Below are 17084 nucleotides of genomic sequence, written 5' to 3'. Positions count from 1 at the left end.
TTCAGGAAAGAGGCTGGGAATCCTTTAGGACCTGTGATGTGTTGAAATATGAGGTTTTTTTTAAATGGTTCTATCAATCACAGAATCGCTTTGTTTGGAAAAGACCTTTAAGATTGTCAAGTCCAACCATTAACCCAACACTATTCCCAGTGGTCATGGCATGACTTTATGGGACTTGACCAGCACCTAAATCACTGAAGGTACTTAAACCCCACTAAAGCATGTATCTCCTCACTTTCTTACCCGTTTCTATACATCTACTTGATGTTTTTCCCTCTCTTTTCCACCAATTTTTGTCCTTTCAAGGCTGGTAGTGCTGAGCAGTTTTCTTCTCTGAGGGCGCCTAAGACTAAGCACTCTGCTTCTAAACAATGTATCACTCAATCTTCTGTCTCTTGTCATACATAAGGATGTCAAACTTGAAAAATATCCCCTCATTTTGCAAGTGGTCAGAAAGCATTTATCTCATGTCAATTGTTTAATGATGGGTACATCTTTTATAACTTAATCACAGTATACATTAATTTAGCAGCTTCTCTTCAGTTGCAACTGCTTTAACATGGTTTTTATAGTAATTTAAAAAAAACCAGAACAAACCCTAACACTGTAGGTCTTTAATGTGTCAGCAGGAAGAGCTCTGCAACTGATTTGGTTTTGATTTTAGGGTTTAATTAAACCCCTAATTTAATTATGGACAGGCCTCCCTGGCACTGCACACATGATGGGGCTGAATTGTAAGGAGCCATTGGAGGGAAAATGTTGATTTCACAAAATTGGGGACCTGGTGCCCGACCCCAAAGACATCAGACTATGAATCCTTAATGTAAAACAAAGTCTCTTTGACTAAACCCAGAATGCAAACTGATTACTGTATTTAAAAAGTTAGGGAAACCAGAGAGCCAAGAATCCATATTTTCAATAAATCAATATGGGGAGGGGGTTGTTAGAATTAGACGAATGAGACAGGTAAACTGAGGCAGACGTTGGGTAGCCTGTAAACCTTGAAGCACCAACTCATGGGGAACAGGGGAAGGAATTTGCGGCCCTGTTCCATGTGCCTACCTTTAGGTAGAACACCTGATCTTGCAAAATCACTATTGAAATACGCTTTGCTGAGAGATCTTGCCCGGGCCTATTTTATTTTTGAGGTGTTTCCTACAAAGCCCTTTCACCCGGTGGGCTCAGGAGTGCGGGAACCCCCACCCGAACCTTGCTAAAGCCACCTGATTCGGAATCACAGAATCCCAGAATGTCAGGGGTTGGAAGGGACCTGGAAAGCTCACCCAGTGCAATCCCCCCATGGAGCAGGAACACCCAGCTGAGGTTCCACAGGAAGGTGTCCAGGCGGGTTTGAATGTCTGCAGAGAAGGAGACTCCACAACCTCCCTGGGCAGCCTGGGCCAGGCTCTGCCACCCTCACCAGGAAGAAGTTTCTTCTCAAATTTAAGTGGAACCTCTTGTGTTCCAGTTTGTACCCATTACCCCTTGTCCTATCATTGGTTGTCACCAAGAAGAGCCTGGCTCCATCCTCCTGACACTCACCCTTTATGTATCTGTAAATATTAATGAGGTCACCCCTCAGGCTCCTCCAAGCTCCAGAGCCCCAGCTCCCTCAGCCTTTCCTCACATGGGAGATGCTCCACTCCCTTCAGCATCTTTGTTGCCCTGCGCTGGACTCTCTCCAGCAGTTCCCTGTCCTTCTGGAACTGAGGGGCCACAACTGGACACAATATTCCAGGGGTGGTCTCCCCAGGGCAGAGCAGAGGGGCAGGAGAACCTCTCTGACCTACTGACCACCCCCTTCTAACCCACCCCAGGTACCATTGGCCTTCCTGGCCACAAGGGCCCAGTGCTGGCTCATGCTCATCCTGCTGTACCCCCAGGACCCCCAGGTCCCTTTCCCCTACACTGCTCTCCAACAGGCTGTTCCCCAACTTACACTGGAGCCTGGGGTTGTTCCTGCCCAGATCCAAGACTCTACACTTGCCCTTGTTCTAGTTCATTCCATTTCTCCCCACCCAACTCTCCAGCCTGTCCAGGTCTCTGATGGCAGCACAGCCTCTGGCGTGTCAGCCACTCCTCCCAGCTTGGTGTCCCCAGCGAACTTGCTGACAGTCACTCTATTCCCTCATCCAAGTCATTGATGAATATATTGAATAGTACTGGTCCCAGTACTGACCCTTGCGGCACTGCACTAGACACAGGTCTCAATCTGTGCGCTGGGGTGGTGGTTTTTGGGACGTTTTTTTGGTTCAATAACTAAAAGCGGGGCAGGCGGAACCCGGGAGCGCGGCGGCGGGCGCGGCGGAGGGAGCAACCGCAGCACCGCTCCGCCGGTCACCTTGCGGGGCGGCCGCCATGGTGTTCCTGCCCGACGAGTCGCGCTCGCTGCCGCCGCCCCCGCTGGTCAACAAGGGCTCGGTCTGGCTGGGGTTCGCCGGCTGGGTGGCGGCCCTGCTGGATAACGGCTACAACCACCGCCCCGTGCTCCGAGCCGGTGTGTGGGGGGAGCCCTGGGGTGAGGGGTTGGCGGGATTAGAGGGGCTGAGGGAGGGGGTGTGTGGGGTTTGGGGTCACTCTGAGGGATGTAGGAGCAGAGGAAAGGGGAGGCAGCCCTGAGGTGAGGGGCTGGGGGGATAGAGGGGATTTGGGCTGCTGAGGGAGGGGGTGTGTGGGGTTCGGGGTCACTCTGAGGGATGTAGGAGCAGAGAAAAGGGGAGGCAGCCCTGAGGTGAGGGGCTGGGGGGATAGAGGGGATTTGGGCTGCTGAGGGAGGGGTGTGTGAGATTTGGGGTGACTTTGAGGGATATGGGGGCAGAGGGAAGGAGACACAGCCCTGAGGGGAGGGGGGTGGGAGAGAGAGCCCTGAGGTGAGGAGCTGGGGAAGGTATGTGGGATTTGGGGTGATTTTGAGGGATATGGGGGCAGGGGAAGAGGAAACAGCCCTGAGGTGAGGGACTGGGGAAGGAGGCATATGGCATTTTGGGGGGCTGAGGAAGAGGATATGTGGGGTTTGGTGTGACTGTAAGGGATATGGGGACAGAGGGAAAGAGAGACAGCCCTGGAGGGGGCGGGGCTAGAGGGGATTGGGGGGGCTGGGGAAGAGGATAGATGGGATTTGGGGTGATTTTGAGGGATATGGGGGTAGGGAAAGAGGGGACAGCCCTGAGGTGAGGGACTGGGGGGTTAGAGGGGATTAGGAAGACTGGGGTAGAGGATAGGTGGGATTTGGGGTGATTTTGAGGGATATGGGGACAGGGGAAGAGGAGAGAGCCCTGAGGTGAGGGGCTGGGGGGTAGGAGGGGTATGGGGGGCTGAGGAGGGGGGTCTGTATAACTGTATTGTCAGAGCTCATAGCAGGAATGTTCTTATAGTCAGACGTGTCAGCATTGGGCAAAGAGATGGACTGAGGTTTTTGTTGATGGGAGTGGCATGAAAGGAGGTGTAATTTGGGGGGGGTATGTGGGATTTTGGGGTGGTTCTGAGGGATATAGGGGCAGGGGGATGAGAAGGCAGCCCTGAGGTGAGGGACTGGGAGGTTAGGGGTGCTGGGGAAGAGGGTATGTGGGATTTGGGGTGATTTTGAGGGATATGGGGGCAGGGGGAAGAGGAGACAGCCCTGAGGTGAGGGGCTGGGGGGTCAGGGGTGCTGGGAAAGGGGGTGTGTGGGATTTGGGGGGCCTGGGGGAGAAGGTATGTGGGATTTGGTGTGACTGTAAGGGACATGGAGACAGGGAAAAGAGACAGCCCTGAGGGCAGGGGCTGGGGGTTAGAGGGGACGGGGAAGGGGGCATGTGGAATTCTGGGAGCTGAGAAAGAGGGTGTATGGGATTTGGTGTGACTGTAAGGGATATGGAGACAGAGGGAAAGAGACAGCCCTGAGGAGGGGGGCTAGAGGGGATTGAGGGGGCTGGGGAAGGGGGTATGTGGGATTTGGGCTGATTCTGGATGAGTTTTAGGAGGTGAGGGACTAAAAGGGGTTGGGGAAAAGGGGTGCTTGGTGGGATTTGGGGTGGCTCTGGGGGTGGTTCTAGGGGAAGAAGTGATGGGAAGGAAGCCCTGAGGTGGGGGGGGGGGGTCTGTTGAGGGGGCTGGAGGCAATCGGAGGGGGCTCAGAAAGAGGCATTTCATGGGGGTAGAGGGGATTTGGGGTGACTTTCTGAGGAATATGGGGAGGGAGCCCTGAGGAATTGGGGGGAGGTTTCTCTAGGGGTGGCAGGGGCCACGGGGGGTCTGCAGGTGGGGCCCTGGGGGCATGATGATAGGGAAAGAGGAGCTGGGGCCTGTGGGGCCAAATCTGGGAGAGCGAAGGGCCCAGCTGGGGCCAGGAGATGGGTCGAGACAAGGAGGACATTCCCCCTCCGCTGCAGGTCTTCACCGCCAGGTCCTGTTCACGACGGTGGGATGGTTTGTTGGGTATTACCTCACTAAACGTGCGGATTACATACACGCCAAGGTGGACAGGGAGCTCTTGGAGTATGTCAGGCATCACCCAGAGGACTTCAAGAGAGCAGGTACAATAAATTGGTATTTAATTGCCCTAATGTACCGGTTAACGAGTGCTAATTGTGTAGAGAAGTTGCTGGGCCACTTGGAGAACCAGTTCTTTGCTAGCAAGTCTTAGTGACTGCTAACTCCATCCTACTTGTTCACAGTCTAAATTGCAATGGTATTAAGGATTTTAGGGTATAAAACCAGGTATTTTTTCCTGAGCTGATCACCTTGGTGAGCAACTCTGCTTCTTACAAGCTTATTTTAATGTAAAAATTCATTGCAGAGCCGAAAAATATTGGTTGAACTATGTGATCTGGGGTGGACTAGATGATCTCCAGAGGGCCCTTCCAACCCCAACCATTCTGTGATTAAAAATAGACCAAACTTGTGCCCATGAAAGAGAAACGAAGTAATGAAAATCAGGAATCGCAAGGTTTATTCTTGTAAAATCAAGATTTTACTGTTTATTCTCGTAAAGTTGCGGTCCATGTTGATTTAAAAATGTGATAAATGTTTAGAAAATAAGTAGAGCAGGTGAAAAAAAGAATCAATAGAAATGGCAGGAAACGTGAAGTGCTGTTGGCTCAGAGCCTTGATGAAGAACAGCATTTCACTAAATGTAGTCACTACACGCAGCAATGCAATGGCAATTTTTGGTGAAAATTACCTATTTTTCTAATAAAATTCCCACCTTCACCCCTTGCTTCTTGCAGAAAGGAAAAGAATAGGAGAACTTTTGGAGGATTTCCACCCAGTTCGCTGAGGATTTCTCCAGCGGTGACGTGTTAAGGGATGAAATAATTCCATACTGAGACCCTGGGCAGGCTGGTTGTAACTGTTCATGGCTTGAAAATGAACCATTATTTGCTTTCACATAATAAAAGCTGCGATTAAGTAGTGTTCAGTTCTTTGTTCTCCTCTCCCATTATGGTGCATCAGTATATAGGTGAATAATATTTGTAATAGGATAATAACTTTCATTCACTCCTTTTTCAGTTATTTAATTGTGAAAATGGAAGATTGTTCATGCAACGTATATTTTATAAAAATAACCCAGAAGGTGCTCCATCCCTGGTTGTGTTCAAGACCAGGTTGGACGCGGCTTTGAGCAACCTGACCTAGCACAAGATGTTTGCTCAAAGCAGGTGGTGATGAAGAGGAAGGTGACAATCCGCTGGGCTAACGAGTGACCAGGGAATTACAACCCTGCTTAAGCAGCTCCAGCAACAGCTGATTGCCCAGAATTGTGTCTGCTTGGCTTGTTGATAACCTACAAAGAATGGAGACTCTACCGCCTTTCTGGGCAGCCTGCGACAGTGTTTGGCCACCCTCACTGTTGAAAAGTTTTTCTCATGTTCGTATCTCAATTCCTGCATTTCGGTTTGTCCCCGTCAGCTCTTGTCCTGTCACTGGGTGGCACTGTGAAGAGCCTGGCTCCATCTTCAGGCTCCATCTTCAGCCCCCATCAGGTATTTTGACACGGTGATAAGTGCTTAAAAGGGGCCTGTAAGTAAGATGGGGACAGACTTTTGAGCAGGGCCTGTTGTAGTAGGACAAGGGGTGATGGTTTTAAACCAAAAGAGGGGAGATTCAGGCCAAACATGAGGAAGATGTATAAGGATGGTGAGACCCTGTCCTAGGTTGACCGGAAAGGTGGTGGATGAACCATCCCTGGAGACATCCCAGGCCAGGCTGGACGGGGCTATGAGCAACCTGAGCTGGTAAAGATGTCCCTGCTCATGGCAGGGGTGGCACTGGATGAGCTTTGAAGGTCCCTTCCAACACAAACTATCATGCAATGATTCTGTGATAAAATTCCCCCTCCCCTTCTCTCCAGGCTGAACAGACCCAGCTTTCTCAGCCTCTCCTCGTATGGAAGATCACACTATCACAGTATCACAGTATGTTTGGGATTGGAAGGGACCTCAAAAGATCATCCAGTCCAATCCCCCTGCTGGATCAGGAACGCCTAGGTGAGGTCGCACAGGAATGTGTCCAGGCGGGCTTTGAATGTCTCCAGGGAAGGAGACTCCACAACCTCCCTGGGCAGCCTGGGCCAGTGCTCTGTCACCCTCACTGAGAAGAAGTTCTTTCTCAAATTTAAGTGGAACCTCTTGTGTTCCAGCTTGATCCCATTGCCCCTTGTCCTATCATTGTTTGCCACTGAGAAGAGCCTGACTCCATCCTCGTGGCACTCACCCTTTATATATTTATAAACATTAATAAGGTCACCCCTCAGTCTCCTCTTCTCCAAACTAAAGAGCCCCAGCTCCCTCAGCCTTTCTTCATAAGGGAGATGCTCCACTCCCTTAATCATCTTTGTTGCCCTACGCTGGACCCTCTCCAGCAGTTCCCTGTCCTTCTTGAACTGAGGGGCCCAGAACTGGACACAATATTCCAGATGGGGTCTCACCAGGGCGGAGTAGAGGGGAAGGAGGACCTCTCTCGATCTACTGGCCACCCCCCTTGTAATACACCCAAGGATGCCATTAGCCTTCCTGGCCACAAGGGCACAGTGCTGGCTCATGGTCATCCTGTTGTCCACCAGGACCCCCAGGTCCCTTTCCCCTACACTGCTCTCTAAAGATATTAAGATATTTCCCCAAAACTGGTCATGTGAAGGAGGAAGATGACCATGAGCTGCATTAAGTATTGGCAGGGGATTATAAGATGGACTTCTAAAATCGCGAAAGTGCTGGATGATCAGGACATCTAGGCGCTGCTCAGGGACAAGTATTTGTTATTTCTTACTCATGTAACATTTTGGGGCAAAACTGTGCTTTATCCCTGGTTTTCCTGATCCTCAGCCTGCACGCCCAGGTCACGCCTCTCTCCTTACCTGGATGTCATTAAACAGCTATAAATAAACCTGCCATCCTGATTGGCCTCAACCATGTGAAGGGAAAAGCTGCTTTTTTTGGGCCAGAGTCCCCCTGCCACGCCAGAGAGGGGCAGATCCGCCCCGTCTGCCCTCGTCCTGCAGGGATCTGCATTGGGTTTACCAAGGGCAAAGACCTTTCCAGTGACCACCTCGTGTCTCTTATCAGCCACGTCCTGCAGTGGTGGCCAGCAGCAGGGCACTGTGGGGCACTGACACGTCCCTGGGGACAGCCTGATGCAACGTCTGCCATGGGGGCAGCACGAGTTTCCCGTGACACGGGGTGGGGGTCGGGACTGGTTGGCCAGACAGGAGCTGGCAGAGAGGGGCCTGGGGTTCTGAGTGTCTGCAGGTGGCCCATAAGTCATCGGTGTGTCCTTCCAGCTGTCCCAGGTCACAGACCCTTGTGGAAACATCTCACGTCTCTTACCAGCCATGTTCAACAGTGACGGTGAGGGCTTCTCCATGTGTCCAGCTACGATGCTTCCCTGGGGCACCACCAACTTCCCCAGTGCCCAGGCTAAGCAAAAAGCCATTGATGGAGGTGACCACAGGCTTTCCTCACTGTGACCACCATCTTCTCCAGGGGCCACAGATCCCATCCTTCAGCAACAGCCATGTAAGCCACCAGAGCGGCATCACCTCCACGGTCCTCATCTCAGTGGGAACCAATGTCCATCCATTCTTCTTGGTTCAAATGAAAGCGAGGAGCTCCAAGGGTGGTTTGGAGACCCCATGTCCATCTTGCAGCTCCACTTCTCCTCTAGCCTGTGCCATCATGCCCCAACCTGAGGTGGCATTGCAATGAGGACAGCTTAGCTTTCTCTCAGTATCCCCCTCATGTTTCACTGTTTCTGGCTAAGACAGAAGGCTGCAACCTTAGCAGGGCTGAGGAGCATCATGGTGGGCAGATCTGCTCAGAGGTCCTCACACTGACTTTGGGATTTGGGTTTGTCTATATTTTGGGGAATATGGTGTTTGGCAGCTGCTTTCACAGCTGCTATGGTTGCCCTTTGTAGAAATTGAGAGATTTGGGGGGTCAGATCTGGTTTGGCCAAAACTGGGCTGAACACCATGGGACGCACCCCACCTCCACTGGGCAGCAGCTGGCTGTCACCCCTGCAAAGACACACAGGTGACATTGCCTGGAGCCATGTGGACACAGAGCAGAGTGGGGTTGATGCTGAGCCCCCCAGGAGGGGCAATGAGCTCCTCAGGTCTCTGTGGCTGCAGATCCAGCACTTGGGAAAGAGTCCCCACGACCACCATCCTCGTGGGGATCAGGTCCCCAGCCATGGCTGAGAAAGGGGGAAAAGGCCACCACACACATGTCCCCAGGTGTCCCCATGTCATCTCTGTCATCGCCTGCTGTCAGATCTCCCATGTCTCTGCCTCCCCTGACAACACCAGCACTGTCCTTGTCCTTGCTCAAACCCACCCAGAACCCTTTCAGGCGTGGGGCAGTGCTGGATCCAGCCCCAGCTGCCCCCCACAGAGCGCACGTCCCCCACCACCTTCTGGCTACTTGGCCACATACGGCTGGGGACCATGTCCCCACTTCTGGTGAATGGGGTGAACAAGCTCACATCCCAAGATGGTCTTGACAGCCAGGAGAACTGTCCAGAACAGGCAAGAGGAGATGGGTCCCACCAACATAACCCAAACCTGGACACAGGGCTGGGATCCTGGAGGCTGGTGCTTTCCAGAGCGGTTGAGACCTGCAGCTCTTCTACCACTTGGGGACTTTCCTCAGGCTCAACCCCCTTGAGGCAGATCTGGGTCAGAAACACCCACAGGTGTGGGGAGCTGTGGGGCACGATACATGACCAGTAGGGAGAGAGCCCTTGGGAGAACTTGGAGAGGGCCCTGAATCCAATGACACTCTTGAGTGGTCTGCTCTCTCCCACCTTCCCTTCCTGGTGCACACCAGGGGGTTCAGGAAAAAGTTTGTAGGATGAGGGTGCTGAGGGACTGGAATAGGTTGCCTGGAGAATTTGGGGATACCCCGTCCCTGGAAGTGTTGAGGATCAAGTTGGATGGGGCTTTCAGCAACACGATATGATGAAACATGTCCCTGCAACTGCAAGGGGTATGGACTAGATGGTCTCTGAAGCTCCTTTCCAACCCAAACACTCCTCTGACTCCGTGATTCTTTTTCTCTTCAAATTCCCCATCGTTGCATGACAAAGTCCCCTCCCAGCAGAGCCTGTGTCCCCTGCCCCACACCTGGTCACTACCTGAGGGCTCCAGCCAGGGGAAAGCACCACACCAACAGCAGCTTCACAGGGCTCGTTTTATTAGGAAAGATTGGGGAAAATGTAGCTTGGAGTCCAGGTACCAGCTGGAAAAGGGCTTGGCAATCACAGGAACCATTGGAGGTGGGGCCACCACGTGATGCCACCACCTTCGTGCTGCTCTTTGAAAATAAAGAGGAGGGTACGAGGCGGGCGGCTCTTCCAATGGACTCCCCAGCACCACCAGATGCTTCTTCCTATGAGGATAAGGCACCATCTGGGTCTTGGGTGGTCACACCTGTCACCAGTGTGTGGTTCCAGTGCTGGGAGATCAGCTGCTGCAGTGCCAGGAGGATGATGTGGGCTGGGGAAGAGCCCATGATGGTCAGTGATGGGGACGTCCTCTCCTTTGTGCCACCAGCACCCAACCTGCAATGGCAGCTGTCCTTAACCCCAAAGGCCATCCCAGGATGAGACCTGGTCCACCAGCCCCAGGTTCCTGGACCCTGAATCCCCAGAGTCTCTGCACAGAGGGGTGGGATGAGTCCCCTCCTTCAGCATGGAGATCTGCTGGCATTTGAGGGACAGACCCCATTTCAAGGCGCTTCCCGGGAGCTCCCCACCCCCCTGCAGTGTGCGGGATCTCCCCAGGGACATCAACCACCCCTTGCCCTTGTCCCTGCAGACTCCATGTCCCCCCAGCTCCTACCTGGTGTCCGGGGCAGGGTCACCAGCTGGGCTGTCCCTCGCTGGGGCTGATCTGCTCCAGGATCTGGCTGTACCTGCGCGTGAGGGCGTTGGTGTCCCTGGTGAGGTGGGTGAGGACCTGCTGCAAGCCGGCCAGGTGGTGGGACAGGCGCTCCTCCAGCTGGGCGTCCATGCTGTCATCGCTGTCGTCTGAGGACAGGTCGACAATGATGTCGGCGCTGTTTCGTCTCTGGTCGGTGACACAGGCCAGGCCTTTCTCCACCACGGGCTTGATGGCCTTGAGGAGCTGGTAGCGCTCGTACAGGTCCGTGTGGCCGCCCGCGGCCGGGGCCTCCCCCTCCTGCTGCGGGAAGACCCCTCGGAGCAGGCTGGGGAACATCACCTCCTGCTCCATCTTCTGGGTGGCCGAGAAGTACTGCTCCATGGCTCCCACGGCTCCGGCAGCGCTGGAATGGGCTCTTCTCGGGGTTCTGCCTGCTCCCCGTCCCCACCAAGGGCTTTTTATTGTGGCCGGGGCACGTCCCTCCCCTGCTGTCCCCTGCCATCCCCTCCTGCCAGCCCTGGGCTGGGCTGGATGGCCGTGGGGCCGGGCTTGGCTGCAGCCCAGCTGGGGCTCGGCCACGCCGTGTCCCTGGCTCTGTGTGATCTGTCCTGGCCCAGCCTCCCAGTGACCTTTGCTTGATCTGGACAGGGATCCAGCTGTGTCCCCATGCTGGGAGTGGGGCGGCAAAGAGGTGCTGAGGACCTCTCCTGTCACACCCCATCCCATCCCATCCCATCCCATCCCATCCCATCCTATCCCATCCCATCCCATCCCCACCTTTCTTCGGGCCCAGGAGAGTGGGTCCACCACCTGTCCCCAGGTCAGACAGGCTGCAGGCAGCACCATGGGACAGCTGCCGTGATCCGAGCAGTTTTGAGGAGGGAGGCAGCAGAATCAGGGTGTTTCTGTAGAGTCAGAGTCCCCCATGAGCCCTGCCCAGTCACCCTACTTCTTCAGCGCTGCTCTGGGGGTCTCATACAGCCCAGCCTTGGCACAGGGCCTTGGTACCAACCCCTTCTGCAAGAAGAAGGTGCTGATGAACAGATGGTATTGTCTGAAGGTGTTTGCCCAAAACTGGTATTGTTATGGAGGAAGGTGACCCTCAGCTGGATTAAATAGTGACCAGGGAATTATAAAATACTGAGCAGGGAATTATAAAAGTGACTTTTAAAACCAAGAAAGTGCTGGTAGCCCACCCGCCCAGTGATCTGTGCTGGGTGGTCAGGACTTCTTCGGTCTGCAAAGAGAAGAAGATTTGGAATTTCTTACTTATGTAACAGTTTGGGGCAAAACTGTGCTTTATCCCTGGTTTTCCTGAGCCTGCACGCCCAGGTCACGCCTCTCTCCTTACCTGGATGTCATTAAACAGCTATAAATAAACCTGCCATCCTGATTGGCCTCAACCATGTGAAGGGAAAGGCTTTTATTTTTGGGCCAGAGTCCCCCTGCCACGCCAGAGAGGGGCTGATCCGCCCCGTCTGCCCTCGTCCTGCAGGGACCTGCATTGGGTTTTCCAAGGGCAAAGACCTTTCCAGTGACCACCTCGTGTCTCTTATCAGCCACGTCCTGCAGTGGTGGCCAGCAGCAGGGCACTGTGGGGCACTGACACGTCCCTGGGGACAGCCTGATGCAACGTCTGCCATGGGGGCAGCACGAGTTTCCCGTGGCACGGGGTGGGGGTCAGGACTGACTGGCCAGACAGGAGCTGGCAGAGAGGGGCCTGGGGGTTCTGGGTGTCTGCAGGTGGCCCATAAGTCATCGGCGTGTCCTTCCAGCTGTCCCAGATCAGAGACCCTTGTGGGAACATCTCACGTCTCTTACCAGCCATGTTCAACAGCGATGGTGAGGGCTTCTCCACGTGTCCAGCTACGACGCTTCCCTGGGGCACCACCAACTTCCCCAGTGCCCAGGCTGAGCAAAAAGCCATTGATGGAGGTGACCACAGGCTTTCCTCACTGTGACCACCATCTTCTCCAGGGGCCACAGATCCCATCCTTCAGCAACAGCCATGTAAGCCACCAGAGCGGCATCACCTCCACGGTCCTCATCTCAGTGGGAACCAATGTCCATCCATTCTTCTTGGTTCAAATGAAAGCGAGGAGCTCCAAGGGTGGTTTGGAGTCCTCATGTCCATCTTGCAGCTCCACTTCTCCTCTAGCCTGTGCCATCATGCCCCAACCTGAGGTGGCATTGCAATGAGGACAGCTTAGCTTTCTCTCAGTATCCCCCTCATGGTTCACTGTTTCTGGCTAAGACAGAAGGCTGCAACCTTAGCAGGGCTGAGGAGCATCATGGTGGGCAGATCTGCTCGGATGTCCTCACACCGACTTTGGGTATTTGGGTTTGTCTGTATTTTGGGGAATATGGTGTTTGGCAGCTGCTTTCACAGCTGCTATGGTTGTCCTTTGCGGAAATGGAGAGACGCAGGGGCCAGGTCCTGTTTGGCCAAAATTGGGCTGAACACCATGGGACACACCCCACCTCCACTGGGCAGCAGCTGGCTGTCACCCCTGCAAAGACACACAGGTGACATTGCCTGGAGCCATGTGGACACAGAGCAGAGTGGGGTTGATGCTGAGCCCCCCAGGAGGGGCAATGAGCTCCTCAGGTCTCTGTGGCTGCAGATCCGGCATTTGGTAAAGAGTCCCCACAACCACCGGAGGAAAATGCCACCACACACATGTCCCCAGGTGTCCCCGTGTCATCCCTAGCAGCTCCTGCTGTCAGGTCTCCCATGTCTCTGCCTCCCCTGACAACACCACCACTGTCCTTGTCCTTGCTCAAACCAACCCAGAACCCTTTCAGGCGTGGGGCAGTGCTGGATCCAGCCCCAGCTGCCCCCACAGAGCGCACGTCCCCCACCACCTTCTGGCTACTTGGCCACACACGGCTCTCGACCATGTCCCCAGTTCTTGTGAATGGGGTGGACAAACTCACATCCCAAGGTGGTCTTGACTGCCAGGAGAACTGTCCAGAACAGGCAAGAGGAGATGGGACCCACCAACAGAACCCAAACCTGGACACAGGACTGGGGACCTGGAGGCTGGTGCTTTCCAGAGCGGTTGAGACCTGCAGCTCTTCTACCACTTGGGGACGGTCCCCAGGCTCAGCCCCACTTGGGGCAGATCTGGGTCAGAAACACCAACAGGCTGGGAAAAGGTGTGGGGAGCTGTGGGGCACAGGGCATCAGCAACCATGGGACACCCTGGGGAGGTCTTTAAGGACAACCCTGAACCCAGGGAATTTCTCTTGCATGGGCTGATGTCTCCCACCTTCCCTTCTGGGTGCACACCAGGGGATTCAAGAAGAAATTTTGTCGGATGAGGGTGGTGAGACACTGGAAGAGGCTGCCCAGAGAACTTGTGGCTGCCCCATCCCTGAAAGGGTTCAAGATCCGGTTAGACAGGGCTTTCAGCAACCTCATCTAATGAAAAATGTCTCTGTCCAAGGCATGGTGGTTGGACTAGATGGTTTCTGAAGACCCCTTCCAAACCAAACCATCTTGTGCCTTTGTGATTCTCTTTCCCTTCAAATTCCCCATCGTTGCATGACAAAGTCCCCTCCCAGCAGAGCCCGTGTCCCCTGCTCCACACCAGGTCACTCCTTGAGGGCTCCAGCCAGGGGAAAGCACCACACCAACAGCAGCTTCACAGGGTTCATTTTATTAGGAAAGATTGGGGGAAATGTCCCTTGGAGTCCAGGTACCAGCTGGAAAAGGGCTTGGCAATTACAGGAACCATTGGAGGTGGGGCCACCACGTGATGCCACCACCTTCATGCTGCTCTTTGAAAATAAAGAGGAGGGTACGAGGTGGGCGGCTCTTCCAATGGACTCCCCAGCATCACCAGATGCTTCTTCCTATGAGGATAAGGCACCATCTGGGTCTTGGGTGGTCACACCTGTCACCAGTGTGTGGTTCCAGTGCTGGGAGATCAGCTGCTGCAGTGCCAGGAGGGTGATTTGAACTGGGGAAGAGCCCACGATGGTCAGTGATGGGGACGTCCTCTCCTTCGTGCCACCAGCACCCAACCTGCAATGGCAGCTGTCCTTAACCCCAAAGGCCATCCCAGGATGAGACCTGGTCCACCAGCCCCAGGTTCGTGGGGACCCTGAATCCCCAGAGTCTCTGCACAGAGGGGTGGGGTGAGTCCCCTCCTTCAGCATGGAGATCTGCTGGCATTTGAGGGACAGACCCCATTTCAAGGCACTTCCCAGGAGCTCCCCTTCCCCTGCAGTGTGCGGGATCTCCCCAGGGACATCAACCACCCCTTGCCCTTGTCCCTCCAGACTCCATGTCCCCCCAGCTCCTACCTGGTGTCCGGGGCAGGGTCACCAGCTGGGCTGTCCCTCGCTGGGGCTGATCTGCTCCAGGATCTGGCTGTACCTGCGCGTGAGGGCGTTGGTGTCCCTGGTGAGGTGGGTGAGGACCTGCTGCAAGCCGGCCAGGTGGTGGGACAGGCGCTCCTCCAGCTGGGCGTCCATGCTGTCATCGCTGTCGGCCGAGGATGCGTCAACAACGATGTCGGCGCTGTTTCGTCTCTGGTCGGTGACACAGGCCAGGCCTTTCTCCACCACGGGCTTGATGGCCTTGAGGAGCTGGTAGCGCTCGTACAGGTCCGTGTGGCCGCCCGCGGCCGGGGCCTCCCCCTCCTGCTGCGGGAAGACCCCTCGGAGCAGGCTGGGGAACATCACCTCCTGCTCCATCTTCTGGGTGGCCGAGAAGTACTGCTCCATGGCTCCCACGGCTCCGGCAGTGCTGGGATGGGCTCTTCTCGGGGTTCTGCCTGCTCCCCGTCCCCACCGAGGGCTTTTTATTGTGGCCAGGGCATGTCCCTCCCCTGTTGTCCCTTGCTGTCCCCTCCTGCCAGCCCTGGGCTGGGCTGGATGGCCATGGGGCCGGGCTTGGCTGCAGCCCAGCTGGGGCTTGGCCACACCTGTCCCTGGCTCTGTGTGATCTGTCCTGGCCCAGCCTCCCAATGGCCTTTGCCTGATCTGGACAGGGATCCAGCTGTGTCCCCATGCTGGGAGTGGGGTGGTGAGGAGAGGAGATGCCCGGGACCTCTTCCTTCCCATCCCATCACATTGTCCCAGCACTGATGCTCCCGCGGTCCCAGGCAGTGTGTCCACCTCCTGCCCTCGGTTTGGCCAGGCTGCCGGCAGCAGTGCTGGGGGGGCTGTCACTTCTGCCCTCTCCTTGCTGCCATGCGCTGGGGACGTGAACCCTCTGGGGACATTGAGCAACCCCTTCTGCAGACGTATGGAAAATCCCACTGGGGATGAGCTGCAACGTGGGGTCCCACGTGGGGGACCTGGAGACATGTCAGCCAGGTCGTACCCAGCCATGGGATCCCCAAAAACATCCCCTTCCCCTGGGCAGAGACAGGGACACGGACCGGATGCCATGATGTGAAACTCCTGTGGCCATGGCAGGGAGCCATTGCTGCCCACAGCTGCCACCCCCTCAGCTCTGCCACCGCAATCCTGGGGCAGAGGCCATGGCTTGGGCAACGGCCAGCGCTGCTTGTCCCTGCATGTCCCTGAGGCGTGTGGCAATCGGGGAAATCTGTCCTATTTTGGGAAAGGCCAGAAGTTCCCTTGTCGCTCTTGCAAACCTCAGCAGTGGCTTCTATCTCTCCAACGCCCCCCACGTGTCACAGCCAGGTGCTCCACTGTCACCCACCCTCTCCTCACCAGAGTTGTCCCCTCAGCTCCTGTTGTCCGCTCCCACGTGTTCCCGGCATGTCTGGGTGTCCTGCTATGGGACACAGCGCTGCAGCGAGGTGTGTGGGTGCTGCTGGCCCCATGCGGGCATCAGCCGGCAGCTTGGCCATGTTGTAGGTCTGGGCCACCGCAGAGGTGCTGGGAAGTGCAGAGACATTTCAGGGCTTGGGGGACAGAGGGACACAGGGGCCACTCTGCCCCCTGCTCCCTTGTTCTGTCTTTGGCGTCATACCCCTGAGGTGACTCAGCCCTTGGGGCAGAAGGTCAGGGGGGTTACAGGGGATCTGTAGCCCCAGGTCACTCTCCAGATCCCCGTCTTTGGGACATGAATCATCCCCAAATTCTCCCCATGCCTCCAGGGACCCCATCAGCTAAACGCAGCCCCCCTCCATCCTTCTAAGAGAGGCTGGGGGGAGTGACCACCACCACAGCGATGGTGGGAGCGGGGGGAGAGGGGCTGGGGCTGGGCTGAGCTGAAACAAGTGCCCTTGGTGGAGGCCTGGAGGAAGATGCTCAGGGATATCGGCGCTCCTGGGAGGTGCAATGTGATCCTTGGGTCTCTGCTGCCACAGACCTGGTGTTTGGGAAAGTCTTCTCCCAACCCTCCATTGTCCTGGGATGACACCTGCCCCTGTGTCCCCAGACATGTGGCTGTCGCTAGAGTCTGCAAACTGGCTTCCTCCATGAACCCCGCGGCGAAGCTCCGGCCTCAGGGCCCACCGTGCCCACCCTGCGGGGACACTAGGATGTCTGTGAACCTCCATGGTGGCCCATACACCCCAAAAGCACAGGGCCAACAGCACCTGCCCACCTTGGTGCACTGCTTGGCCACACAGCAAGACACCCAGAAAGGCTGAGGACACCCTGGAAGGGACTAAAGCTGCAGGGGGGACAAGTGAGGGGGACAGAGGATGGGCAGCAGCATGGGCGTCTGGCAGGGACACGTGGGGGAGCAATGAGAGAGCTGGCACCACCAAGTATTGCAAAAGAGACAAGAGACCTTGCA

General features: G+C 55.5%; 3 protein-coding genes across 4 annotated transcripts; 1 reads left to right on the top strand and 2 right to left on the bottom strand.

Annotated features, from left to right (window-relative positions):
• Nucleotides 1–2310: 2310 nt before the first annotated feature.
• On the top strand, nucleotides 2311–5391 carry NDUFC2 (NADH:ubiquinone oxidoreductase subunit C2). 2 transcript variants are annotated; one of them, XM_071816932.1, is made up of 3 exons: nucleotides 2311–2518; nucleotides 4371–4514; nucleotides 5208–5391. In XM_071816932.1, exons 1-3 carry the CDS (start codon nucleotides 2359–2361, stop codon nucleotides 5255–5257), a joined length of 354 nt encoding a protein of 117 aa, XP_071673033.1. In that variant the 5' UTR covers nucleotides 2311–2358; the 3' UTR covers nucleotides 5258–5391. The 2 variants fall into 2 exon arrangements, with proteins under 2 accessions (XP_071673033.1, XP_065707744.1); XM_065851672.2 differs by having other exon boundaries at nucleotides 2315–2497.
• A 4260-nt stretch (nucleotides 5392–9651) lies between these two features.
• On the bottom strand, nucleotides 9652–10834 carry LOC139829404 (mid1-interacting protein 1-B-like). Its single transcript, XM_071816892.1, has 2 exons — nucleotides 10316–10834; nucleotides 9652–10035 (listed from the first exon to the last, which is right to left on the bottom strand). The coding sequence occupies exon 1, from the start codon at nucleotides 10736–10738 to the stop codon at nucleotides 10334–10336; it is 405 nt and encodes a 134-aa protein (XP_071672993.1). The 5' UTR covers nucleotides 10739–10834; the 3' UTR covers nucleotides 9652–10035; nucleotides 10316–10333.
• A 3169-nt stretch (nucleotides 10835–14003) lies between these two features.
• Nucleotides 14004–15162, bottom strand: LOC136114453 (mid1-interacting protein 1-B-like). The gene is made up of 2 exons (XM_065859816.2): nucleotides 14669–15162; nucleotides 14004–14387 (listed from the first exon to the last, which is right to left on the bottom strand). The coding sequence occupies exon 1, from the start codon at nucleotides 15089–15091 to the stop codon at nucleotides 14687–14689; it is 405 nt and encodes a 134-aa protein (XP_065715888.2). The 5' UTR covers nucleotides 15092–15162; the 3' UTR covers nucleotides 14004–14387; nucleotides 14669–14686.
• Between the last annotated feature and the right edge of the window lie 1922 nt (nucleotides 15163–17084).

This window comes from Patagioenas fasciata, chromosome 1 (assembly GCF_037038585.1).
Source record: "Patagioenas fasciata isolate bPatFas1 chromosome 1, bPatFas1.hap1, whole genome shotgun sequence".
In the NCBI taxonomy this organism is placed as follows: domain Eukaryota; kingdom Metazoa; phylum Chordata; class Aves; order Columbiformes; family Columbidae; genus Patagioenas; species Patagioenas fasciata.
This window is presented reverse-complemented; position numbering and strand designations above follow the sequence as displayed.